The sequence below is a fragment of the Hippichthys cyanospilos genome, chromosome 6, assembly GCF_059441005.1.
Source record: "Hippichthys cyanospilos isolate Australia breed blue-spotted pipefish chromosome 6, RoL_Hcya_1.0, whole genome shotgun sequence".
In the NCBI taxonomy this organism is placed as follows: domain Eukaryota; kingdom Metazoa; phylum Chordata; class Actinopteri; order Syngnathiformes; family Syngnathidae; genus Hippichthys; species Hippichthys cyanospilos.
The window spans coordinates 22,865,954-22,893,832 of NC_142374.1; the positions used below are offsets into that span (position 1 = coordinate 22,865,954).

Genomic DNA, 27,879 nt, shown 5'->3' on the forward strand with positions numbered 1-27,879 from the left:
CACAAAAGGATCAACAGGTATTAAAAAAAAATATGCTAGTTGTACGCATGGAAATTTTGCGTATTACGGCGCATTGATTTATTTTGCCAGGAATTCACCGTGTAAGGTCATAAAAGGAATCTTTTTACAACTTTTTCGCCCCTATGAAAAGTCCTCCATTTTATGACATCATTGCTCACAGAGTGGCAGAACCAGACCTCAATTTGCCGCCTGTGTTATGAAAACAGATTTTTGCTTTGCTTTAACGTTACCAGTTTCAGTCCGCATCGGCAGGTGAGACGATGGGGGAAACTTCTAAGTTAATTTCAACTGAGGTATGTAAAAAAACAAACAAAAAAAAAAACACATAATGACCCAGCAAGCTTGCTGGACAGAAGTATATATATTTTTTTAATCCATGCATCCACCAGAGCTGTACAATTAATTATTAATCGGTTAATCGATCTACTGTCGATTAATCGACTATTTTGCCAAAATGTCAAATTGACCATTTTAATAAATACAAGGAAGATAGTGCAAAATATGATTGATTAAACAATACAAAATAAACAAAAAATGGTAAATATTAATACAACTATAAATATTAAACATTGGTAGTAAAAAAACAGGGAAATGGTTTCATAATATACTTGATTTTAATCAGAAATTTAATCAGATTATTCATCTAACTTGTTGATTTAAAAAAAAAAACAATCAAACAATACAAAATAAACAATACAATCCCTAAATGGGGGAAAATGGTTTTGTTTTACACCTTCTTGAACAGAAATGTTATCCGAACTGTGTTGCCTTCTTTTAATGATTAAACATCAACACAAACAATAATTGGTAAATAATCTGAAACACAGAAAATGGTTTTGTAACACATTTCAATGCAATCAGAAACGTTATCCGATTATTCGATTAATCGGTCGACTAATCGATCGTAAGGGCAATTCCATCAAAAGTTGCACAAAATTAAACAAAGACAACAAGACAACGTATGTCGTTCCAGATCCGTTTATTGATTTATGATTTGTTGTTCCAACATTACAGATCATTGTGCCGAACCGTAAAAAAAAAAAAAAAAAAAAGTACGACATTTTAACAGCTGTCGCACAAGTTGAACTGGATTTGTTGCCTTCACAATGAGATGATGCTGACGAGTGATGGGGAAATGAAGCCTCATGAACCACTTGTAATACTTCTTATCTCCTCTAGGTGGCAACCTTGCTTTAAAAGAATTGCAGCGCAAATGTAATCCATTTCCATTGCACTAGTCTTTATATTTCAACCAATAGATCCGTCTATAGGATTAAAAAAAAAAAAAAAAAATCACAAGTGCTTCATGAGGCTTCATTTGATTTTTCCATCACCAATGCGGATTCAAAAAGCATGATGTGTAAATGGCTTGATCACCAATAAATACAAGTATAAAAACCACGTTGATAATCATTTGCATTATCAAAAAAAAAAAGTACATAGAAAATACCAAAGGCACAGAACTTAATCCACCTTGGCAGTCCGAGATCACCCAAAACAAAAATAAAAACCATGGCAACAAGAGTAATGAGCCACCAAATAAGAAAGAATACTTAAATAACATAATACAACATTTCTTATCATTCTAAGAACAAAATCCAGTCAAGTTTTCCTATGATTCCACTTCCCGCTCACTTAACAGACATTATTCCAGTTTCTTCATCACACGTTGTCATCATCTTTGTGTTCTTCCCGCATTTTCGACACGTGCACTTTGGTAAATACATTTTTAATTTCCTTTTTTTTTAAAATGATTTTTTTTCAAGGTGGCGGTGAAGCAACAGAGAGTGAAAAACTGACTAAATTTACCGAAATTAATCAAAAAACTAATTTCCAGCCTTGCTATAAGAAAAGAGAAAAAAAGTTCTTATATTTTGTAAAATCAAAAACAGAAGCATAATAAGAGAAAAAAAATACTAACATAGTATAATTTGATCACTGTAAATCCAGTTAACAATAATAATAAAAATACAACAATGAAAAGGCAATAGAATGAGATACGATACACAATGTGTCAGTTTTTTTTTTTGTTTTGTTTTTTTGGACCAGTGCCACAGCCTCCAAATAAGGGCGCGATAATAACGCCCCCGGTAAATAATGTCAAAGCTCGCTCGCGTCTTTGGTTGGATAAAATTCAGTCTACTTTCTAAATAACTTTCGCTAGTCTATTTCAAACTACATCGCAAGTCCTTCTACAGACGACAAATCCCACAACGTTCCTCGTTTCACTTCCCTCTCTTCTTTCTGATCAACTTCCTGTCAAATAACATCCGGCTAACTGCGCTAGCTTGACATAGCAGGCCCAACGTTTGGCCGAGTCAGCAGCAGGTTTGAACAAAACGCTAGCTAGTTTAGCTAGCTGGTAAAGTTATGAAAGTTAAGCTGCTAAGAACTAAAGTGGGCTAACTCCCGTTTTGTTGTTTTTAATTCAGGTACAAACATGTTTGGCGAAAAATTAAGCCATTAGGGGCTAAATAGGGCTAATTCACGTTTTATCGTTTTTAATTCAGGTATAGAAACATTTGGCAAAAAAATGTAGCCACTAAGGGCTAAATAGCGCTAATTCACGTTTTATCATTTTTAGCTCAGATGCAAAAATTTTTGTGACAAATTAAGCAAAATATTTGGCAAAAAATTAGGTCAGAAAGGACTAAAGTGGGCTAACTCCTGTTTTGTCATTTTTAGTTCAGGTGCAAACATTTTACCAAAGCAATTAGGCCACGAAGGACTGAAGGGGGCTAACTCCCATTTTGTCATTTTTAGTTCAGGTGCCAAAATCTCAGCGACAAATTAAGCAAATTAAACATTTGCTAGAAAAACGGGAAATTCAAATTAGCCAACTGTAGTTCTCATAATTGACAATCTATTTTCTAAACCTGCTGCTTTGGGTCAAAATATTAACTAGTTTACAAAAAAAAAAAAAAAAAAGTCTTTGGAAAAATGAAAATGGACTCATACTTTTAAATGAGCCAAACAATCCGACGGCATTTACGCCTCCAGGCCTTTAGGGGGCAGCAGCCACTCAAGGCAAACCAAAATACATCAGGCAAAAGTCTTCATAGACATAAAAATAATTTGGCTTGATTTTGTAGGAAATGACAAAATGATGACAAAATAAAAGGCACTTCCTACATATTTCCCACCAACTGTCAGACAAAATTGTTCAATATCGATAGCGTTATCGTTCCAATGAGTTCCGATTTCCCTTTCTGCGTTTTATGAACATTTAAAGCACACATATCGATATATGGTCAGTTTATCATTAAAAAAAAAAAAAAAGTCTAAATGTTAGATCCGCACAGAGTTTGGACTCCAGTAACTGCAAACGTCCGTCAAGTTTTGCACAACGATAACATAAAAAAAAAAAGCCACACAAATATCAATAAATAAATCAGCAACTTTTTGGAATAAAACCCTGGTTTGTTTTTGTTTCTTTTTTTTTTTTTAATCCTGTCTTCCAAAGAAAAGGGGTCAAGATCACAAAAGCCTGTGTGCTCTGTGTGAGTTCTTTAAGGTGCTTTTGTAAACGAATGACCAGATTTTTTTTTTTTTTTGGGGGGGGGGGGGGGGGGTGCAAACACACTTGGGTGGCATGTGTGTGTGTGACGGATATTCCACTGGCCTGAGAAGTGCACTTGAGTGTGTACTCGACGGGAGCGCGTCGCTGCAACACAAAACAAAAACAATTAGGTTTTAGAGGTTATAAACGGGAACATTTCACAGCATTTTGAGATACAGAACCAGTCAAAAGTTTGGGAACACCTTTAAAAAAAATTTGGGGGTTCCTAGATTGTAAATTGATACTGAAATAATCCAGATGATGCAGCAATAAACACGGAAAAATGGAAAAATGCACAAAGAAACTTTTTAGTAAAAAAATGTGATTAATTTTCTAGTTGGCATCTAATTTTAAGATGTTTCTAAACTTTTGACTGGCGCTGCATATTTCCATGTTGCAACAAGATTAAGGAGAATGTTAACTCATTCACTGCCAATGACGTATATAGACGTCAGCTCCATTTGACCTCATTCACTGCCATAGACATCAACGATTCGTTTAAACTGAGAAAGAATGAACTAATTTATTGCCATTGACGACTATGGACGTCAAAGATCTATTTGAACTGGACTGGTAGTGAATCTTAACTCATTCACTGCCGCTGACGGCTATAGACGTCAAAAATCTATTTGAAGTGGGCTGGTAACTCATTCATTGCCATTAACGGCTATAGATGTCAAAAATCTATTTGAAGTGGGCTGGGAACTCATTCATTGCCATTAACGGCTATAAACGTCAAAAATCCATTTTAACCCATTGACTGCCATCGATGGCCCATGTTAACTGGGCGGTAAATACGTTAACTCATTTACTGCCATTGACGTCAAAGATCGGTTTTAACTTGATAACTGACAGTTTTCAAGTAAACCATTGTTTTGGGGATGATACCGAGCCTTTTTTTTCAGCCTTATTCGGAAAACCGCACGAAATATGATTCCCAGTAACACACCGGTCGTTAACGCTTCACCTACACAAACAAATACACACCGAGTTGTGCTTCCTGTCCCATGCGTTACGTGAGGTTGCTGCTGATGTCCAGGGCTTGCTGGTACACCTGAGTCATGTCCTCCAAGTCCCCCAGCAACGAGAAGCTGCCATTGTCCTGCGGGGAGCCTTTGCTTCGGTTGGCCCGGGCGAATTTGGGGCCCTGGAGAGCGGCGGGCGCGGGCTGGAAGCCGGCGAAGTTGGCGAGGTGCAGCAGGTTCTCGGCCGACACGCACGCTCGGATGTTGGGGCGCAGGTGCGGCGCGGAGGGGTGCCACTCCGCCGACTTGTCGGCGCCGTCCTCGCCGACCATGCTGGACGGGCGACTCTGGCTGCGCGACAGGCCCGAGTCGGCGGCGGAAGGGGGCTCGCCGAGGGCTCCGGCGGCCGCCAGGGCGGCGGCCGAAGGGGGGCCGCTGTACGTGGAGTACTTGCCGTTGCGCTTCAAGATGCCTTTTCTCCCCATGGCTCTTTTGGGTGGCGAGGTGGCGAGGAGAGTCATGCTGGCTCCGCCCAGGAGCTCTGAGGACTCGCTGCGCTCGGGGGAGGAGTAGTACCCTGATTCCCGTTGTTGGTTGTTCTTCAAGATGCCCTTTTTGGGCAGGGTGGGGACCATCTTTGCCGGCGAGCCTCCCCCGAAAGGCGTTTCTTCGTCTTCTTCTCGATCCGGACTGGAGGCTTCGCCGCCGCCTTCCGCCTGTTCGGGCCCGGCCGCCCGGCCCTCTTCCGCGCCGGACTGCTGCTGCTCCCCCGTCACCCTGGTCTTCAGGATGCCTTTGGGTCTCTTCAGTCCCGGTTTGTCTTCGGCGCCACCGTCCGCCTGGCCGCCTTCTCCCGCGTTCTCCTTCTTGGATTTCTTGGGCCTCTGGCGCAGGAGCTGCGGCAGGGCGGCGGGACCGCGTGGCTCAGTGCGGTTCTGCCAGTCGATGAAGCGGGCCAGCATGGGCGAGCCGCCGCGGTCCCGTTGGGCGTCGCAGTCGCACACGCTGTTCTTCCAGCCCCAGTTCACCCACCAGTGATTGGCGATGTCCTCCACGGTGGCTCGCCGCTCGGGGTTCACCATTAGCATCCAGCGAATCAAACCCCGCGCATCTGAACAAAAAGGACACAAAAATGTAGGAGGTTAACTAAAAAAACATACTTATGGACATTTCGGTCTTTATGTGTGTGAATAATGCGGCTCCCGTAGTACACTGGTGTCAGACTCCAGTCCTTGAGGGCCGGTATCCTGCACGTTTTCCACTTTTCTCCCCTCCAACACAGCAGATTCAAATGATTCTCTTAATAGCAATCGCCGCAGGAGCTTGAAAATGATCCTTATTTGGATTAAAAAAAAAAACATGCAGGATACCGGCCCTCGAGGACTGGAGCTTGACACCTATGCGCGTAGTACCTGAGGATTGCGTGGGTTCTTTGTATTCGCCATTGCTAATCTGGCGAATGAGGTTCTTGTGGTCGCCGCCGTCAAATGGCATGGTTCCGTACACCAGCGTGTACAACAGCACCCCCAGTGCCCAGCTGTCCACCTGGGAAAACACCAAACAAGTCCATCTGTTTAGAACACGTATTCCGTAAAACGCCGTCACTATCTATAAAAGCGCAAAAAAATGCCAGTAGCTGACGCAAGTGAATTTGAGTGGAAGGGAAATGTCTTTTTTTTTTTAATTCAAGCACTTTGATGCACTTTTTTCAGTTTTAGACTAACCTGTAATCTGTCTAAAAAAAGCAGGTAACAGTTTTTGAATGTTGATTTCAATTGCTTTTGTGAATGTGAAAATGGATTCAGATTTAGATATACGTATACAATTTTCATCGATAACGATCCCTTTTATAATCGGCGTAGCGAGTAGGTGCGTGCGAACGGTTTTCTGTTTCCTGGGGGGGGGGCTTTGCAAAATATAATCGAGAAGCGCCGGAGTAACACAAAATTGCGGGTTTACTTTTACTGTACCTATGCATGTGGCTAATCCAAGAAATGCTACGTTACGCAACTGCGACTTAGTGGTCTTTACGTGATTAATGACTCATGGCATTGAAGTAAATGTCGTGGAAAGAACTCAGCACTGCCTAGCATCAGAACAGACCCTTGAGTTACGCCTGGGAGATTATGCTGACGTTAATAAGCGCTCGGGTGGCTTTTCGACGGCTGGGAGAGGCCGGCGGCGAAGCATCGCAGCGTCGCGGTATTCGTGACGAGCGGCGGTGGGAAACGGCTCCTTTCCATCTAGATAAATCCTTTCCTCCCCTCGCAGTCAAGTACTTTGCGACCACCGAGCCAACGCAAGTACGCGGTTACGTAAGACTTGGCGTCGGGGGTATGATGAGGTGCGGGGGGACGACGTGGGAGCGTAGATGCGAGCGGCAGAGATGCCGCCGGTGACCGGCTGCCATTCGCCGACAAGCGTGACAGGCGTTGCGTTTGCTAAGTGTTGAGTGGGTGGGGGGGAGTGGAGAATCGGAGGAATGTTCTCCTCCGAAGTCCTCGCGCGAGGTCTACAAAGAGGAAATTAGATAAGAGACTTCCTCCAAGGCTCTGGACTCACACCAAGAATGCGTCGCGCTCTCTTAGCTTTTGGGCCGTCGCTGAGGGCGAATGAGGGCGCGCTCTATTGTTGTGTGCTATTTTGGACAATGCCTTTGCTGTAATTTGCGGCCTGAGACGAACCGTGGATGTGTAATTTTCATTGAAGGTCGGACCGCGGTGGTTTTTTAGGACTCTCAAGGAAATTATAGTGAATTACGGGAAAGTGGAAAGCTTGGGTTTCGGGACGGGGACTTAAAAGGGAAAGATTCCTCCCGTCTTTTGTTTTATGTAAGTGAAAGTAATTTAGTCCATTGGTTCTCCAATGGGGGTACATGGAGGAATTCGGGAGGTGTTTTTTGCAAGTATTAGCAAATCTAGTTTGTTGCTTTTTAATGCCGTGGCAAGAAGATTACAAGTTTTTTTTTGTCAAATTAAGAGCAAATCAATTGGAACATGAATGTTTATATTTCTTTTGATGTTTTTTTTTTCTAATGGTCGGGATGAGATAGATTTCACGAGATTCCATGATGTTTCATCCCCGCGTAGCACAAAATCTATTTTCTTTTGGCCGTTTTTGACTTATGCAATGAAGTACACGTGAGAATGTTTTGCTTGTGAATGTTCAGCATGACAGTAAAACACACCACAAAATGTTGTCAGTAGGCCAACTTCACAATAAACCTTAATAAATAACCTTAATAAACCTGTCCACACACATTGCCATTATGAACAATATATATATATATATATATATATATATATATATATATATATATATATATATATATATATATATATATATATATATATATATATATATATATATATATATATATATATATATTGGAACTGACAATTACTGACATCTATTTTGTACATTGATGCATTGAAAGAATGAAATGCATGAAAGAAGACCCCCAAGTTAACAGGAAAAGGACTAATAAATGCAGACGACGTAAAATGGAATTTGAATACATTTCATATCTTTGGAAGCTATTTGGCTCCAAACTCCTTACTGTATGGTATACCGTACCGCTTTGACATTTTCACCATGTGACCACCATCGCTCTTTGAGGCTACGCTGCTCATTCCAGTCCAATTAGACTAAAAGCAAGGAAGGTGAGCAACATCTCTCCTCCGCTTTCTCACATCAAAAGATATTTGAAGCCAGGGCGGGGGAGTGAAGAAGACAGGATTTGGGCCCAGGCACTTTTTTCGACCGCTAAACCCATCAAAGAGCTGCAAATAAGGCCAACACTCCTGTTTGTGCAAAGGCGACGCTAATGGAGATGATTCCAAAGGTGTTAACGATTTTGTGAGATTTACCCCTGAGAGCTAAGCGGGATGATGGCTTTCTCAAATGGAAACAGGCAAAGGCAGTTTATAGCCTTTGCGTCATTGGCGCTCACCTCCGGCCCGCGGTACGGCCTCCCGTTGACGATCTCTGGTGAAGCGTAGAGCGGGCTGCCGCAAAACGTTTGCAGCAGCTTGTCTTTGTGGTAGAGGTTGGACAGGCCGAAGTCAGCAATCTGCAAATGCGTCGCTGGCGTTTATCCGCTGCTCGTGAATCAGTTGGAGAGATTTTTTCTTTTTCTTTTTTTTTAAAGGTTACCTTAATATTACAGTTTTCATCCAGTAGCACGTTTTCCAGTTTCAGATCCCTGTGCACGACGCCGTTCTGAAAGAAGAGACACAAAAAATGTCAAAAGACAAGCTGGCGGCAAGAAAATGACACCGTCACTTCAAATTTGACTTTTCCACTGTTTAACAGTTTCCACTGTTTTACAGTTCAGAAATTCAAACGCTGGAAATGAATTTACAGGATTTTTTTTCTCTCTCAAAATTGTCCCAAAAAGCTTTCTGCATGTACAAATAAATAAAGTGACTAAAGAATGAATGTCGTATGATTTCTGAAAAATACATGAAAATACGTCTTTGGGATTGAATGAGTTAAATGGGTTTACACTTCAAAATAGTACTGTGATAAACTGCAAAAAAAACTTGTAAATGGGATAAAGACGATGACAAAAAGCTACAGTCAGAGGGTCTTCTCCTTTATTGACTTCTCAGCGATGAGAGAAAAGTGATATTCCGAATAGTTTCTCTTTTTATAGACTATTCAAAGTCATTTGTGCAGCTGTCTCTCTTTTTGATCTTTTTCCAAATACGTGAAGAAATTAAATACTAAAGTAAACAATTACTTTAGGTAATGTACTAAAGTGTCGATTACTTTAGCACTAAAATACATTTTAAAAGACTCCTTCAAAAAAAAAAATCGAAGTACCGGGCCAAATCTCTGGACTCTTATAAGATGTAAAAATGTCTTGGAATTGAATGAGTTAAAAAAAAAAAAAAAAGACTTAATGATTGTTTGATCAGAAAATGCCTGCTGTCAGCTATTAGCGGTAGCTCCATCGTGAATGCCGTCCGACTTTTTAAAGTTAGTTTATAATACACGTAAATGACTCGGCTGACATAGTTGCCGTTCCTACTGATCACTTTTTACACAACCGTGTATTTTTTCATGTTTATCCCAATACCTGATTTTTTAAAAGAATACTATGCAGGATCTCCAAATCTTACGTACAAGTTCAACTCATTCCACGATTGAGCTCACAATTACTGACGGGTATTGTGACCTTCGTTGACGTGTCTTTGAAGCATGCATCCAGTCAAAGTATCTTTTCATTGTGTAAGCTCAGCATTCCCATGTCATTTCTCACAGAGTTTTTTATTTTTGTTCTATAAAGAGACGGTTTACCCTGAAGTGAAACCGACTCTATCATTGTCTGGTGTCTTCATGTAGACATCTGCTGTGGCTTTGTCACCACTGCGCCGGCCTATAATTTCCAGCCCGAGAGAACGATATTTTCACCATATACTGAGACACCGGGGGGCTTAAGTCACACTCCCAGAGGGCCACGTCTGCGTGACGCTCTCCCATTGGCCGAATGTTTGGCAGTGAGTCACTGCCCCGCCCGGTGAGGATGGAACTCATTCTCTGTGAGGGACTCTCCTATCTGGGGGCCATGACATCATCCTTATCTCCAACTGAGGAGAGGCGTGACAAGAGGGAAGCCCATCCAACGGAGCCCCGCGAGTCTGACGGGAATTACCGAGGTGCGAAAAAAGGTTTTGACGCGGGCGGGGCCGGAGTTAAATCTGGGCCGGCTTTCGCGGGGTATCCGGAAACACCTCGAAGCGGTGTGTCAGATGAGGACAGAACTAACGCGGGGGTCTGGCCGCTGCTGTAATCAGAGCGAATAAGCCTGAATTAAACTGGCCTGTGTTCCATCTTCACTGAGAAACAGATGACTCCCTCGTAGCAAGCGCCAAGAAAAGCATACAGTGTAAAAGGCTCGCGGATTTAACTGTCAATAGAGGACGGCCCGATTTGGAGGTGCATGGTGAATGTTACACATTCTAGAGCCTGAAAAGCACACACGGATGTGTGCAAGCAAAGAGGAAGGAAATGCAGACTCCGTGCCAGGTTTCTGACCTTGTGGCAATGGTGCACGGCGGAGACGATCTGCCGAAAGAAGTGACGCGTCTCTCGCTCGCTCAGGCGCCGCCGCTCGCTGATGTAGTCGTACAGCTCGCCCTTGCTGGCGTACTCCATGACGATCACGATCTTGTCTTTGTTCTCAAACACTGAGGAGGGATCAGAAGGATTAGGTCAAAGCGTGTCCCATGTGTGTCCGTTTTGTGTCAGCAAGACAGAAAACTTCAATGCATCTCCAAACTCATGCATGACGATGAACTCGGACGTTGGTTCGGCCTGCTCGCTTCTTTTATTGAAAATAATGCCATAACAACCTCAGCTAACACGAGCTCCAGTTAGCAGTCACGTGCGCCCTCTAGCTTGTCCCCTTACAGTAATTATTGTAAGAAGAGGTCCGACATAGAAATGTACATCTGTGCGTCAAAACTCAGCTTGTGTAACCCGTCGGGTCAAACTTACTACAGAGGACTGGACTTGAACTCTTGAAAACACAGCGCGATAACTAACGATGCCAACGAACTCAACAGCACGACAACATCCACATCGACAATAACACTTTGACAATGACCCGACAAGAACTGAAAGTAAACAGGGAACTAAATCCGCTCAAAACTGACGAGACGACAAGGAGCACCTGAACAAGACACAATTGGAACAGGGAGCTGATCGGCCAAGGCAAAGGAAGCAAGGTAACGCGGACAATTGGACGCAATCACACTGACGAGACACCGGCAGGGGAACAAAAACATGAACTCAAACATGTGAACAAAACCCCACAACTCAAAAAAACAAGTCCAAAACAGAAAAGAAAACAAAAAATGGCGATAACAGCCTCCAAGTACATTCAGACTTATTGCAATACATTTAACATACTTACAAATACGTTTGAATGTTTTTGTTAGAACATTTGAAAAGATTTGCCAAAAAAAAGTTGACTCCTCATTTGCAGCTCCCATAATTCCTTCAATGAAATTTTATTTATATATCCTCCTTAGACCCGGCCTGTGTCCACCGTTGCGTCCATTTTATCTGTCAGCAAGACGGCAAAGTGAATTGCATCCAACCCAAACATATGACACATCATCGGAAAGGCCGGGATATCTTCTAGCGAGCACATCGGGTCTTAGTAGGATAGCTCCAATGAGTCCAAAGCTATAGATCAAAAACAAATGTCCACTAGAGTGGACGCAAACGAATGGGCTGATTCTCAGGAGGATATATATTAGGAACAGATGAGATGATTGCATTGTAGACACGTCCAAAAACGCCTTTTAAACGGGAATACCACATTACACTGAAGCCCACTTCTCGAGTCTGGCCCCACCAGAGGAGGGAGGGACTGCTAACGCAATCAAGAGTGCTCCTCAGGGACAGCGGGTCAGCCAAAGCGGACCCGCCAAAGGAGTTCTCAAACAGACGCTCTGCCGCTGTGTCAAGCGATGCCCTTGACACATCGCACATCAACATCATGTCACCACATTTCTCAACACACTCCCACATTCTCCAACCGAGCCGTTCGTACGATAGCCTCGTATGAAGGATTGGATAATAATGCGGTGCAACAATATAGTGTAGGTGTCACTAAGAAAGTCAAGTCCATTTTCATTTAAAGGAACGCTCAACTTATCTTGCCATTTTCAGTAGTAAAAAGTTGGTATTTCTTATATAAGGTGCACCTAAAAGCCTTATTTTTTTTAAAAGCTGATGGTGCGCCTTATAATCAGGTGCGCCTTATATGTGGATCAATATTGAGATTGGGATTCGTAGATGGGGAATGAAGTGATAAAATAAGCTTTTCCTGTTTCTTTTGTGTGTTTACACTTGAACAAGGTTGCTCATATTGACATTGAGTTTTTATGCTATTGAGAGTTTAGAGATATTGTTTTTACTTTAAGTATTACTATATTGTGATTGAATTTTTTTTAAAATACGTCCTTAATTGAGGGTGCACCTTATAATCCGGTGCGCCCTATATATGGAAAAAGTTTTAAAATATGTCATTAATTGAGGGTGTGCCTTATAATCCGGTGCGCCTTATAGTGCGGAAAATGCGGTAATTTAATAGCTAAATTATTGTTCATGTAAAATAAATACTTCATGTGTTTTCCTGGTTTGGCCATGTGACGTTCACAAACTGAGCCGTGATTGATCAAGAAGAAAAAAAATTGGCTTTTTATGTGCCAGACTGCTGTGTTTAACTCATTAATTGCCAAGAGCGACTTAAATCTTCTATTTATTGCAATAACAACTTTCAGCACCACATGTTTATTGTTTATTTTTTATAATTGGGAGGGGTTGTTGTGGATCTGTTGCATCAGCCCTTTAAATTGCTAACACTTGAGCAGTTGTAATCGGACAAAACACCATATCAAAAAAGGAATCGGCTGATTTCATTTTAAAGAACGAAACCAATGTTAAGTGGTAAAGAGTTGATTTTTTTTCTCTCCTTGAACAGATACACACATTTGCTTTACCGGAGAATTGTCTCCTGGTGGCTAGAAAAAACAAACAAAACTGCAGATAATTCGCACCGGACTTTAAGGCGCAGGTCTCAAATCACGAGAAAAAAGTTGTGGCTTATAGTCTGAAAATTACAGTATAAATACTGTATGTATATTATAGTATGTATTATATTTCATTTATATGTATTGCCTGTATAGACATTGTATCCTCCCAAAACAAAACAAAACAAACATGGTTTTGTCATCTGGTGTATCATTTAAAATCGGTGGCTTCGCTAATTAAGAAGGCGAAAGTGTAAAACTGCCAAGATGGCAACAACAGCGGCTGCCGTGTTGCTCCATATTCCCCGGCCTGCTTTTTTTTTCCCACACAGCGGGGTCACAAGGGGTGAGGGGCTCAACTTTCCCGCACCCTTGAGTGAGCACCTTCATAGCCTGACCCCCCCCTTTCCCGGGGTCCTTTTAAAGATATAATCCTCTGCAAAAACACACAGTTGCTGAGTGATGGTAATGCTCCCTGATTGACTGTCTGGACGCTTCGGAAGTCACAGGCGGGATGTGGTGGAGGGGTGAGGACATCGGGGCTTCTGATTGGTGGATGGCGCCGTGACCTGGCCTGACATGCGCCGTGACCTGACCCGCTGGAGTTGCTCTTGATGTGCACATTCTCAGCTTGTACTCCTGTTTACCTTTGACCTCGCTCGCCCGACTAATTACCCGGCTTACATAACTATCACTCAACTGAGCTTTGCTCACCGGTTCCATCCGACTCATTAACGTCCATTGTTGAAGTGCAAAATGCGTGAAACGACCTAACGCGCTCCCTTAACTAGCGACGACAATGCCCAGCCGAGTTCGTCCTTTGTCATCCGTGTTTCCTCATTCTAAAACGTCGGCTTTATCTATGTTTATGTCTATATCTATGTTTTTAAAAAGTAGACCTTTCAGAATTGTATTCAAGACCTTTTTATGATCATTTTAGACATTTTAAGACCTTAAAATCAGAGGGTTGGATTCAAGACTTATTTTTAGAGGTTTTAATACCCTGCAGACACCCAGTTTGTTTGTGAGGAGTTTTTGAAGGAGTTTTTTGCGCTTTTTGAAGCTCAAAATTCGGTCAAAATGACACCTGTGCAATTAATATTAAACAAAATAAAAAAAAGAAAGAATTTAGACTCGTGGACTCCCACACTTTAACTTATTCACGATGAAAAACTTTTTTATTTATTTACTTATTTATTTTTTAAGGATTCCAGAAATTCAACACACAAACACACACCCACATGTATATATATATATATATATATATATATATATATATATATATATATATATATATATATATATATATATATATATAAACACACACACACATGTATATATATATATATATATATATATATATATATATATATATATATATATATATATAACACACACACACATATATACATATATATATATATACATATATATATATATACATATATATATATATATATATATATATATATATATATATATATATATATATATATTTTTTTTTTTTTTTTTTTTTTTTTTTTAATTTGTCTGTGTTTTTCTCTGTTGGGCTTGAAGAGGGTCTAAAATAGGCTGGTACTGAATTTAAAAGTCACAGAATACTGCTAAAGAATTCTAATATTTGGCTACTTTTGAAGTGGCGTGGGTGGTGTTAGGGTTGTTCTTCACACATTCACTACGAGCCTATTTTAGACCCCCCCAAGCCCAACAGAGAAAAATTAAAACATATATATAAATAGACACTTGGTATTACATTTCTGGACTCTTAAAAAAAAAGTATAAAAACGTTTTTGGGAGTGAATGAGTTAATGTCTCCTAAACATTTCACTTGCATGTAGCAATTTGTGCATTTACAACACTATGGGTTTTGGGGCCTTTTAAAAAAAACAAAATAAATAAGGGCGGCACTGAAGTACAACAAATCCTCTGTTAAAAGCTCCGCACAGTATCCCGTGGGCGCAAAATGCGGGAAGGGTGCGGTAAACGAAAGTGTCTTCACAGGACTTTTCTTGACGCAAGACTGCGCAGGGAGCAATCGAAAAGACTGTCGGCGGTCACACAAAATTGGGGGGCCTCGTTTACATTTGCTCAGCGAGGGCACAAGGGTGCCCGCCGCGTCGGGAGTGGCGCTCGGGGAGTTTATAACACAGCTGCACTTCAGCCCCTTGAGTTGACTGCCTGCTGGCACGCTCCCACCACAAACAGCGCTGTTTGTTGTGTGCGCTTTACAGATAACAACCTGGGGACTTTGAAAGGCAACAAAAGGACAGCGGTTGGACCAGTTTGGCGCCCGGCACGTAAGAGGCTGCCAGCCATTGTAGCGGGGGGGCAGCTGTCAAGAACCGCCGCGTTGACGCGGGCATAAAAATAGCCGCGGGTCACAAATCAAGCTAGAGCGCCTGGCGCTGCTGCGCCGTGTGACTTTTTAACGGGCGGCGGTGCATAATGAGGAATGATGGACTGTGAGCAATATGTTGAAAGAATTCAATGGGAATTGTTCGGCCTTTTACACTCGCCATTAATTGCGATCTCTGGGGGGAGGTGTTTCAAAAACACATGGTGCGGGCCGGATCGGGTACTTTTAGACAGATAAAATATTCTGAGTAGGGCTGGGTAGTAAATCAAATTTGTTTGATGAAACTGTCATTTCAAAAATGTGAAAATTAGCTAAATGGTGAAAGGTGTTTATTATGGTTACCAATGACTTGATTTATTCACTACCATTGACTGTTACGAGGTAAAAAAAAAAAAATAAATCCTGAGTCGGCATTAAGTAAACTCATTCACTGCCACTGACAGATAAATGTAAACAAACAGATAAATGTAAACAATCGGTTTTATCTGGGCTGACAAATTTTGGTTCCCTACATTGTAAATTGATACTGAAATAATCCACAGGACGCAGAAATACGCACAGAAAAATGGCATTGGAAAAATGCGCAAAGAAAAATGTTATTTAGCATGTTTTTTTAAAGAGGGCTTGAGTATGGGCTTATGTTAAAGATAATTTTTCTGACCAATACCAGCTCAAGTACTCAATTCTTCAGTTGTCACCGATTCCGACACCAAATACTGATGAAAAAAACAAAAAACCAAAAAACAATAACGACAAAATGACAATTTTAAAGGCATACCTATCCTAGCTTTCCTATTCATTTGTGTCCACTGTAGTGGACATTTATTTTTTTTCTCTTTATCTTTTGAGTCATTAGAGCTACCCTACAACCTCTTAGTATACTCAGTAGAGGACACCCTGTCCTCAATGGTGTCTCATTGTGTGGAATGCAATCAACTCTGCCGTCTTCCTGAGACAAATCGGACACAAAAGTTGACACAAACGAAGAGGCTGGGTCTCCCTAAGTAAAATCCCAATAACGCATTTTCCAAGAACTGCAAGAAATTCATTTCTAATTCTTGATTGTAAAAAAATGTCCCCAAGCAGACATCTTACTGTATCTTGGTATCAGCTATGGTCGTGAGTACCGATACTTTGAAACAAAGCTGCTTCCACCGCTGATACCGATACCTGACCCATCCCGAGTTCTAGCAAAAACAATCCAGTCATTTTGGCCTGGATCGGACTCTATACTGATACAGCGGACCGGACCAGACAATCCCTACTTTCAGTAGCGCTTTTTTACACACTGTTAAGGCTTTAGCAGACACTGTAAAAGCATCTTGAATTTCAAATGTCAGCATTTGCGTGCGAAAGCTTTGTTTTTCCATTATACGCGGGAACAGAGCAGTCGTAATGTGTTTCCGATTGGCTGAAAAGACAGACGGGAAATTTGCTGCATCAGAAATGTTGTTTAAACGCCAATGTATGCACGCTTGTATTTTTTATTTTTTTTTGCACAGTGGGGAAGAGATACGCTATTACAAATGCGGCGTGCCCTTAGCATGACCTGCCTTCAAGGTTTTGATATTTAAAGAGTCGCTTCCCGGGGTAGATGGATGCTGACATCGCTCTGGGGAACGACTTAAGGTCTTTCCTCGCTTTTTCTCAGCATGAGCAGCGGACCGCAGTTAGACAGTGTGCAGGCCCGGGTGACGGAGGTCAAGCCTAGGATTGCACACGACTGGCTATAGGCAGACGCACACGCATAAAGATGGAACACGTGCAACTTTCACAAGTGCAGTCTGCTTCCCAGCTGCAGTTGTCTTTTAAGCGTCAGCAGATGTCTGGCCCGGAGATCAAGACCGAGGATGAGACCTCTCAGATGTGGGAGAGGCAATCCCTCGGAATGCCCGGCCTCTCCGCCGCACGTGCACACAAAGGCCAAAATTCTCAGGGCCGAATGGAAATATGTTTTTTTTTAACCCATTCAATCCCAAAGATGTATTTTTACGTCATTATAAAGAGTCTTACAGCCTCTCGATATATTTTCTGGACAAATAAATACGAGTGTCTAAGACGCTTGTAAAATGCGTAAAAATACGTCTTTGGGATTGAACGGGTTAATGGCAGCGGCACGTCAAAACATACGTGCCGATTTGTCTTATACGGGCGCATACGGCTTGATGCTCACCTTCGTATATAGAGATGATATGCGGGTGGCGGAGTGATGACATGATTTCGATCTCACGGCGGATGTGGACCATGTCCTGCTCGTCCTTGATCTTCTCCTTTCGAATCGACTTGATGGCCACCTGTGAAGAATACAAGGCCTTTCATCAGCCAAACAGCTAAAAGTAGAATGATGACAAAACATTCTAGGATGTTTACATACGCTGATATCATATCCTCCTGAGACGCAGCCTATTTATTTGTGTCCACTCTAGTGGACGTTTGTTTTTGGTCTATCTATATCTTTTGACTCAATGGAGCTACTCTATTATGTCCTGGCATCTTCAGTAGGTTTAATCCTGGCCGTTCCAATTATGTCTCATGTGTTTGGGTGGCATGCAATTCCCTTTATTGGACACACCAGCGGACACAAACGTGGACCAAAGAGAAACCTTTTAAAAGGGAAGTCAACATTCAAGTGAAAATGATATCATAGTTGCTCAGGTTACAACCTATCACGGCTTACCTCTTTACTGTGTTTGGTCATGTGATGTTCAGCTGAACCATGCTTGGTCCTTACCTAAGCCTTGCGCAACTCTTTTTTGACAAAAGTGAGTAGATTTTGTGGTTTAATTCATATTCAAAAATGCAGTATTAATCATAATGCTGTGATTAGACCGGTCAAGCCCACACAGAATATATTATTGTAATGATTTGTTTTTAATGACTTCCCTTTTAAATGGTGATTTGTGGAAATAGGTAAAATAATGCTGAAAATGGCTCAATAAAGTTAGTTAAAATAAGATATTTTTCATTTTTACCATCAGCTTGCCAGAGGACAATGTTTTCCAGTGACACAATATTCTGCAGAATTTTACCGTAGAAAGATAAACGTTTGACGTGTGGCATTTCACACCTTAGATATGAATTGGCGTTTTCTTGCGGTTTTGATTTTAAAGTGTCTCTGAGGCGCAAAAAGCCAAACTTTTCCTGTGTTTTGAAATATCTTTGATGTAAATACCACAAGATTGAACAAAATACCGCAACAAGGGTTAAGTAAATCTGTAAATCCCTCCTTGTCAAGTCTGTTGCATTTGCTAGCCTAGCCCTAAGCTAACAAAGGAGGGATTTAATATTGTCCAAACTAAACTCGAGCAGGGCGTAAGAAGTAAATAGAAGTTATGACACAGGTGTAGATAAACTCCCTAGACGACGTTCATTAACTTATTGCTATTATTATTGCTTATTACTAGCTAAAACATGCAGACACTTCCTCCTTGATGACAATATGCTATTATGCGTTTGACGCCTTCCTTTTAATTCACTACTCAATTTGAGTCTGCTGATTCACTCCATGCTCTCGTCTAATAAACCGGAACTCAAGGTAGTTTTCTCCGACGTTCACTGAACAAACGTAATCACGCAATGCCGACAATGTATACAAACAGAAAACCACAACACTGCATTGCTGTATGACAACAAAATAATCATTGCATAAGCTTATCAGTGGACTTTACACCGACTTGTGTGAGGTATTCATTGTCCTGTTCTGTTACCGCATTGGCTGATTAAGGAAAGAAATTTGACGCACTCCTCCGAGTGGTCCTTTTGTCACGGCATGGCGTTCTTTGACCCTATCGTCTGCTGACACAGACGCAAAGATGAGTCAGAAGCAGAGGCGTCATTGGCGCAGTGTAATTTACTCTTTTTAAATGAAGGTTCTGGCGCGTGGGGGGCCATAATGGATGCTTGCTTTGTAGTTTTTTGTCGCCCCCCTCCCCCAGACTATATTTAACCAGGTATTAGTCAGTGTGGCCTGATGGGATGAGTGGGGAGGGATGATGCACAAGGGGGGGGGGGGTTCCAAAACTTCCTGAGACCTATTCGTTTAAGTCAACGGCAGTGGACATTTTCAGGGCGTTTATATCTTTGCACTTATTGGAACTACCTTACAATCCTGGTGTGCTCAGCAGAGGACATCCTGGACATTCCAATGATGCCGCATGTGTTTGGATGGGATGTAAAGCTGTCAAAATTAATTAATCGCAAACTAAATGATAATCAAATGGATGGACGGGTATTTCAATCATCGAGTATTGTTTGGAGTCTTTTTTTTTAACTTAAATGGTTAAAATCCTGATTTCACACTGAATAGTTATTAGGTTTTGTAGTTCTTCATGAGAAACAAACTGATTATCTTTTGTCGTAGTCAAAATAAGACGTTTGCAAACATCTGCTCTAACTTAAGAAAACAACCAGCGAACCAGTCGGTACTTGGTACTAGTATCTGTGACATTTCTATCGGTCGAAATAAAGTTATCAGACGTATCTTAGAATCAGTTAGTGGTGGAAAAATGAAGCCTCGTGAACCACTTATTGTTTTTACTCCTCCAGATGGACCTCATCTAGAATACATTCGATTGCATTTGTGGCTAATGTAGTGGACATGAGTTTTGGTCTCTATCTTTTGAGCAATTGGAGCTACACGACTAAGTCCTAGTGTGCTGAATAGAGGACATTCCGACCTTTCCAACGATGTCTCGTGCTTGAAGATGATTTAACTTTTGCTGGACAAGATGGACACAAAAGTGGCCGAGTCTCAGGGGGATATTAAAAATAGGTCATTTTGGCGAAGAGGGTCTGAGGATGATGCAAAATCTCTGGCAGTGTTTCCTCACCTGTCAGAGTCCTTGAAAGGACAGTAATTCACCACGTTTATTTTTAGTCGTTCCATTTTGGGGAAGGAAAAAAAAAAGAAGCTTTGGCCTCCTTTTTGAAAGCTTGGTCTACGGAGCCATTTTTTTTCTTTCTGAGGAGGAATCTGGAAAAGGAGGACCGAGTGAGTGACTTGCCAACGCGGAGGTCAAGCCGCTGCGGCGATGCTACCGTGGGGCGCGTTCCAATCCTCAAGCCTATATGCGAGCCTTAAATGAGAGGCTACTCCAAATAAACCGATAAAATATACAGTCGTGCACATGTCACCGTAATTGCAGCCTAAACATTCTTGCGGGCAGTCGCGGCGTTGCTTTGATGAAGGCGCTCCAAGGTCCGTTCATTTGTTAGTTTAAACTTTTGTCCCCTGCTATCTTTGCACGAGTCTTCCGAGGAACCCTGCTTTATATTCCAAGCAGCCGAAACCACAGTCAGTAGCCGGTGCCAAGCTAATTACCGTGTACATCAATAAAAATAACCCCAAACCGGAACGGTTCTATTCCAGGGAATTCCTTGATTACATAGAATCGAAAGAAATTATAAGTATAATAAACAAGATGGAGCCCCAGGGGTCCGAGGCGCTATGTTCACAATTAGTAAAAGTTGTTTGTCTTTCTCCTTTTTACCGCATTAGATTTACGAGCGTTTTTATCTGGGCAGAAAGTGAGTCATCCTCCTGGTTTTATTAAATCAGGAATTCACTAATTTAGGAAATACCTGAGTAACGACCTATAAAGGTTGCATGCAAAGCAGAGCCAGCATTCTTTCGTCTTTTTTTTTTTTTAAACAGGGCGTAGTCCATCTTGAGCCGTAATGATCCTAATTCGGCGCCGCAACGCTAACCCGTTGAAAGGGCCCGAAGGCCCACAAAAGGACCTTGAGAGCGAGCCAGGTATCTGTTGTGTATCTCCTCATGTTCTCCCGCCCTGACCCCGATGCGGATCATTAAACAGGACCGCAGACCGTCCACTTGCCAGCTGGCTGACACGGCTCCGCTTGTCCTTAAGTGGAACCCCTATCACTGTCACTCACAGTTAACGGGCGCTACCCCGCGGCCCCTGCCAGGTACGGGGGCCGACCCCCCCGCCTGGTTGACGGCGGGCCGTTTGAAGTCGGCGCGTCGCTTCAATGGAGCCTCACATCTTCTCGTTCTTTCTCAGACCATTAAAACGGATGAAAGATTCATCGGCGGTTCGCCCATCCCCGTGTTTTCCAAAGATCCCCGGCGGCTCTTATGTATCGTATCGGGCTTGAGTCACAGTTGCCGGCGAGGGGGAGGAAGGGGCCCGTCGCTCTTAACGGAGAAATGAATTCCCGAACGAGCCAAAGATCGTAATACCTCATCAACGGCGCTGCACGGAGCGCAGGAATGTCGGCGTTTTCCCTTTCCCGTACCTCTCCATTGTTGAGCGGTGATGTAATGTGATGCTTTAAGATTGTACGAATATAATGTTGTTATGGTTAGAAGAGAGGCTCTCCTTGAGGGGGTCGACCTCTTAGCCCGCGTTTTATATGTTATGCGCTGATCGAATTTTGCGGTTGATCGGGTGCATACTGTGACTGATTTCCAGACCAAAAGTGGTTTACACCAGTCCAGAGCAAATAAAGGTTTTGGTGCACATCTGGACAAAAATGCGGATGGCGGATCTTTCCGCCCGGTTGCAGTTCACTTACGATGGGAACAAGTGGGGCAGTGATACATCAGATCAGGAGAAGGAGCGGTGTGTGGTATTTACCAGCCCTTTCTAACCTTCATTACGTTTATAAAGGACTGTAGTGGAACATTATCCCTCATTACTTGATGGCTGCGTTCCAGTTCAGCGGCTACGTACCAATTCGCAAGCTTTTAGAACTGCGCTATGATTCCTCCCAGCGTCTAATATCACCAGACTTTTGAAACCAAAAATATTTTTAAATACGGCGGAACAATTTGTCCTCATTTGATAAGTGATCCACCGATTTTTGATTCCACTTAAGACTGGACGGCTACAGAATTACGTGTTGGGAATGACGGCCTAACTGCGACGGACTGCAGTGACGGATCTTTGTTTGGGATGTCTTGCATCTTTACACACATTTGGACCTTGAGTCCTAACTCAATTGTAGTGATTCCATCTTGTATTATTGTTCTCTATTGTTTATTTTCACAAGTCCAGCGACCTGCTGGACGAATCCAGGACCACGGCTTTCATGTTTTGTTTTGTGCCTTATCTAGTGGAAATTTGTATTCTTGGAGCAATGTATCCTAGAATCTTTAAAATCAGGGAGCAATAATTGACACGTTTTTTTTCTTGAGACCTCTAAAAGCCCTTTAGAAAGCATAGCAGTAAAAAATGTGACTAGATAGCATGTATACAGCCGTTTGATCTTAATCTGTCCTCTGCAGTTTGAATCATACGCCACAATGTTTTGGGGTATTTCCAGAGCTGTGACATCACATAAGACTGAATTAAGATTTTAGGACTGCTTCACAAAATATTAGCACCGTCTGTTGCTGAAGGTTTCTTTAGTGTAAAATCACATCCGGTAGCCCTAGCGGTGGATGAAGTCACTAGGCCTGTGATGCATTACTTTTCGTTAGGTTCGTAGATGTGTAATTAAAACCTAATTTTACCCAAACTCTGGTTTGAGGACTTCCTAGATGTGACGTGTATGCATTTGAAATCATATTAACAATTCATTTTAACAAACCGTGTGAAATCTTTGCTCCCTGACCTTTAGGGAAAAAAATATACTGTGTATAAAATATCGTGCTAATATCATATCAGAAAGGGTGGATCTCCTGAAACAGCATTTGATCGCAGCCTTGGCAAGGATCAGCTCGGAGTCCCTTCAGTTCCCTGCTGTGACTGTTCCTTTCATTTGTCACTTGCTCTCACCGCAACCTTTTCAACCGAGTCAGTCATCTTGATGACAGATGCCATATTAACACACACGCCCATATTGCTACTTCATAAAAACGTGAAATAGAATCCAGATACCATAGGCGCGTGTCAATACGATCCCCCATAATTAATCGCGCTGCGTTGGGCTTCAGCTTGATTTTGCCATTCTTGCCATATGGCCACCGAGATCAAAGCAGACAATAGCTCATTTGTACTTTGGCAGATGTGGCGACTGTGCCCGTGTGTCATCGTGCTTGCTAAAGTGTCAGCAGACCTTTCCGCGCTCTTCTCATCCATCGACAGACTTACTACTACTTCTGCGGTATCCGTCACAAGCGGTCATCGGGTTCAGAAGTCAGGCACATTTTAACGAGAAGCACATGGATAATCGTTGTAAAGACTTGAGTAGGTTAATTGTTATTCCGATCTAAAATTGCTCTTTACAATAATATGTTCTAACAGGTTCCATTAGAAAAAAAAAACGGCATTCTGAGTAATTTTGTGGTTGTGTATTACGATATAAGAAGGGATATTCACCAATTTCAGGGGGTGGCCATTTTGTCACCAGCTGTCAACTGAAGATGACATCACAGTAGCTCAGGGTTGATGTAAGATGAGCCATGATTGGTCATTATCTGAGCCATTGTGATATCATTTCCAGTCAACAGCGAGTGGCAAAATGGCCACCGCCTGAAAGGGATAAAAACTGGATTTTGCTGCCTAATTCACACCCCACCAAAAAAAGCAATATTAATCTGAATTGTTCATGTCTCATTATTAACCCGACTTGCAAATATGTGAAATGAATAATTTGAAAGTGTATAGTACAGTGGGTAAAAAAAGTCTACACACCCATCTTATTCATTTGTGTCCGCTGTCCATTTTGTCTCTGCAAAAACGTTTTCTTCCCTTAATCTGACCGATTAAAAAGACTCAACTGAAGAAAATGAAACCACTTTGAGAGTGGAAGTAAAAATCAACAACTAACTATTGCGGTTTAGGATTAAACTCATGTTAGATGAGTCATCACACACATAATCACAAATCAAGCTCAGGTGTTCTAGTAGGCTTTTTTTTTTCTTTCTGACAGAAAGGTATTTGGAACTGTTCATAATTCACTCCCCCATATTTTCAGATTTGTAGACACGCGAATGACAATCAAATCATTTAAGTCTAAAAAAAAAGGGAGTTATTGAGTGTAAAATTATTTGAATGAGAAAAAAATTGTGCTGACATTCATTCGCATCATTTAAAAAAAAAATAATTTAACTCGCCCGTGAGCGCAGCTTTCGAATAAGTAATCACAGGACGACTCCCTTTAAGCCAAACATGAGCTCATTCACTATCTGCATGAGATACCGCAAGTATATTATACGTTGTGCAATTTAATGAGCAAAACATGTCACAGTGAAGCTGCGGCAACGTCAATAACAAAACAAACTCAACCATGGAGACATGGCCGGGGGCTATGTAGTATTGGTGGTGGCGAGGGGGGGGGCACACGAGTGACCTATATTTAGTTCCCCTCTCGGTATTCTCAGTGCATGGAAAGTTCCTCGTGTCCTGCCAGGTTGGGTGTGCGGGGTCAAATTTTGCCACACATGGAGATGATCAGACATATGGGTCTGTTGGAATATCATACATCACAAATGTGATGAGGCTGTCGTCAAGGACGGGCAATGTGTTTTGAAAAACAAACAACGGTGGGGTGGGGGGGGGGGGGGTAACTTTACCTTTCCTATGTTTTGACATAAGCACAGTGGCACACACCAAGTGGAAGACAACCAGTGAACTTTTATATATGTCGATTGCATTTTACTCTCTTTGCAGGTGCAGGTGTACCTAATGAAGTGGCCAATGAGTGAACAAGTCAATGAGATTGTGTTGCTGGGGGGGGGCACACAGTGGTGGGGACCCTGCATGGGCACAGGTCTGTTTGTAGTTGGCCCCGTGGGCCTTTTGGCTTTTGAGCATGGGGGGAGGATTCCCTGCAGCGAGGGGGTGTGTATATGCAGATGAGAAACGTTACCAACGTTTGCAAAAGTACTCACACGATGTAATAAAACAGAAATACAAAAAAACATTTGTAATTGGTTCATCACTTAAACAAAAGAAGTACTGTACAAACCGAAAAGTATGTATTTGCAAAAGTTATTGGACTTTCAGCTTATCCCATAAGGCAGTGGCTGGTATTTTACTCAATAACTCTAAAATACAGAACACCTAACATCATCTATTTCTGGCTCGTTTGCTGGAAAGTTGTGCAACTAGTGACAATGCATTCGTATAAAGCTTAACATAATACAGGCATACAATTATTTGCAAAGGAGTCAATGAAGCAAGAGTTGCATCATGTTGCAATTAATTTGCTCATAATTTGAAAGTAAACATGTACTTTTCCTATTATATATATATATATATATATATATATATATATATATATATATATATATATATATATATATATATATATATATATATATATATATATATATATATATACTGTGAATAACAAACCATTGTTTCTATAACTACGCCAAACAACACACATATGTAGTAGTGTAGTAGTGTTTATGATTGCGATGTCACTGTTTTATGTTGCGTGTTCTGTTGTATTGTTTGCTTGTTTGTTTTTGTTATATACATGGTAAATCGTTTTGTTTAAACTGCAGCAGCTGGGAAAGCACAATATAAAGATATATTATATAATACTTGCTTGGGTGACTCAGCAGAATGAAAAAAAAAACATTGCACTCAATAAAGTTCCTCATTCATTAATTCATACAGTACTAGAACTGAAAATAATATGAATTCCACTCAATAATTTTCTTAAGAGCTAGCTGCTGTTGGCTGGACTTTAATGGTATCAAAATATGCTCCCATAGCCTGGTTAACCTTGTGAACAGACAAAAGTAATATAAAAAAAATGACAAATTAGCTAATGATAGTTGAAAAGCACCACCTTACTAAAATATGTGTGGATTTACCCAAATCTGTGTGGATTTATTTCAGATGGAAATTTTTGCATGCCAGAGACTTGTGGTTTTGGGGCTGGCACATGATTCAAAGCATTTGAATCAAATCATTCTTGCAGACAACATCAAACAATTACAGATAAGGCTATCTTCTTTACTGCTTCCCGGTTAACAAGATCCTGCCATGCATGCTCTGTCCCTTTTTTTTTTTTTTGCCCTTTCGGACCCTAAGATTTGAATCAATCTAGATCTCAACAATTGTCTTTTGCTCTCCCCATCACAAGGTGTTCAAAAGTACGAGTACTGTATTTGTTTTCAAATGTAGGCAGTAAAAAAATCATAAAAAAAGAAACTATATACTAGGTGAAACGCCGTGCATGTTACAGTATAGGTGAAACGCGTGCATGTTACAGTAAGCGATCGTGCACGTGTGATGCGTTACCTCTCTGCCTGAGTGGCGTTCGATGGCTTTTTTGACTTTGCCGTACGTGCCCCTCCCCAGCGTCTCCAGCAGCTCGTAGCGGTGCTTGAGGTTGTGCTTGTGATGATGTTTCTTCACGCCGGGGTTCCTCCGACCTCCATCGCCGGCCACCGGGCTCTCTTCGGGCGAGCGTCCGGCGGGCGGCGGTGGGAGGACTCGGGCTTCGCCCCCGCAGCTTTGGCCCCTGGGGGGCTCCGAGCGGCTCGCCCCCCGGCGGGACGCCAAGTACGCTTTCTCCATCGCAATAATCTAACGTCACCCGCTAGCTAGCAATAAGAAGTTAATATGCAGTAATACTTATAGGCCTAATAATAGTAATAATAAATAAATAAATTACAAGGAATAACAAACGAGCTACTTGTCATATTCGTCCACGTGGAAGCAAACATTTCGAGTTCACTGTCATGTTCACGTCTTAATCATCTACTTAGCACACAAAAAAAGTCTACAGAAATGACGTTTATCTACTTAAAAAGGCTATCGGTTGCGTAATAATAACGTATTATATTAACTCGGACGATCATTCGATTTCAAGTTGATATATAGTCTAAAACGAGCTTCGTATAATAAATATATCGCATGGGCTACTCCTCAATCGATTAGTAAGGTCTGTCCGTGTGTCATTTGGGGCTCGCTCGCATCATCTAAACTCCTGAACGCTGCCAACATCACCGACTCACGTCGACAAGGCGAGAAAGCTGCGACGAAACCGGCGTTTAGGATAAAGATGACCCTCATGTTTGCTCATTCATCCGGACTCGGCTGCGTGTCGCCGTGCGCCAGCGAGATCCGTGCCGGGGTCGAAGTGGATTGACGTGTGCGCTGCTCGGACGCGATCTGTAGCGGAGACGCTGGGGATACTGCCATGGTCGTTTGGCTGGCTTTCTGGCTGGCTGGCTGGCGGACTCCCTCCCTCGACTTCGTCTGCTTGTTTCTGCTGCTTGTCCCTCGCTTTTTTCTTTTCTTTACTCAACGTAAAGGAAGGAAGGATTCGAGGCCGGTGGGCGGGGCTTGCGCAGTCATCTTCCTTTGCCGTCTTCCTCCTCCTTTGTGAGCGCTCCCTCTCTCTCTCTTTCCTCCTCCTTTGTGAGCGCTCCCTCTCTCTCTCTTTCCTCCCTCCTCTTTCTCTGCCTCTGATCTCCGAAACCGCCGCAGCTGATGAGCAGGGGGGGAGCTGGCGACTCTCCTGCAGACCCCCTTTCCGCAGCATTCATCCATCTGCTGC

At 42.1% G+C, this 27,879-nt stretch overlaps 1 protein-coding gene across 1 annotated transcript; it reads right to left on the reverse strand.

The window, feature by feature from the left end:
- Nucleotides 1-983: 983 nt before the first annotated feature.
- Nucleotides 984-27,725, reverse strand: nuak1b (NUAK family, SNF1-like kinase, 1b). The gene is made up of 8 exons (XM_088417379.1): nt 26,616-27,725; nt 17,624-17,744; nt 10,588-10,739; nt 8,701-8,766; nt 8,498-8,617; nt 5,958-6,090; nt 4,568-5,656; nt 984-3,685 (listed from the first exon to the last, which is right to left on the reverse strand). Exons 1-7 carry the CDS (start codon nt 26,892-26,894, stop codon nt 4,593-4,595), a joined length of 1,935 nt encoding a protein of 644 aa, XP_088273505.1. The 5' UTR covers nt 26,895-27,725; the 3' UTR covers nt 984-3,685; nt 4,568-4,592.
- Nucleotides 27,726-27,879: the final 154 nt, after the last annotated feature.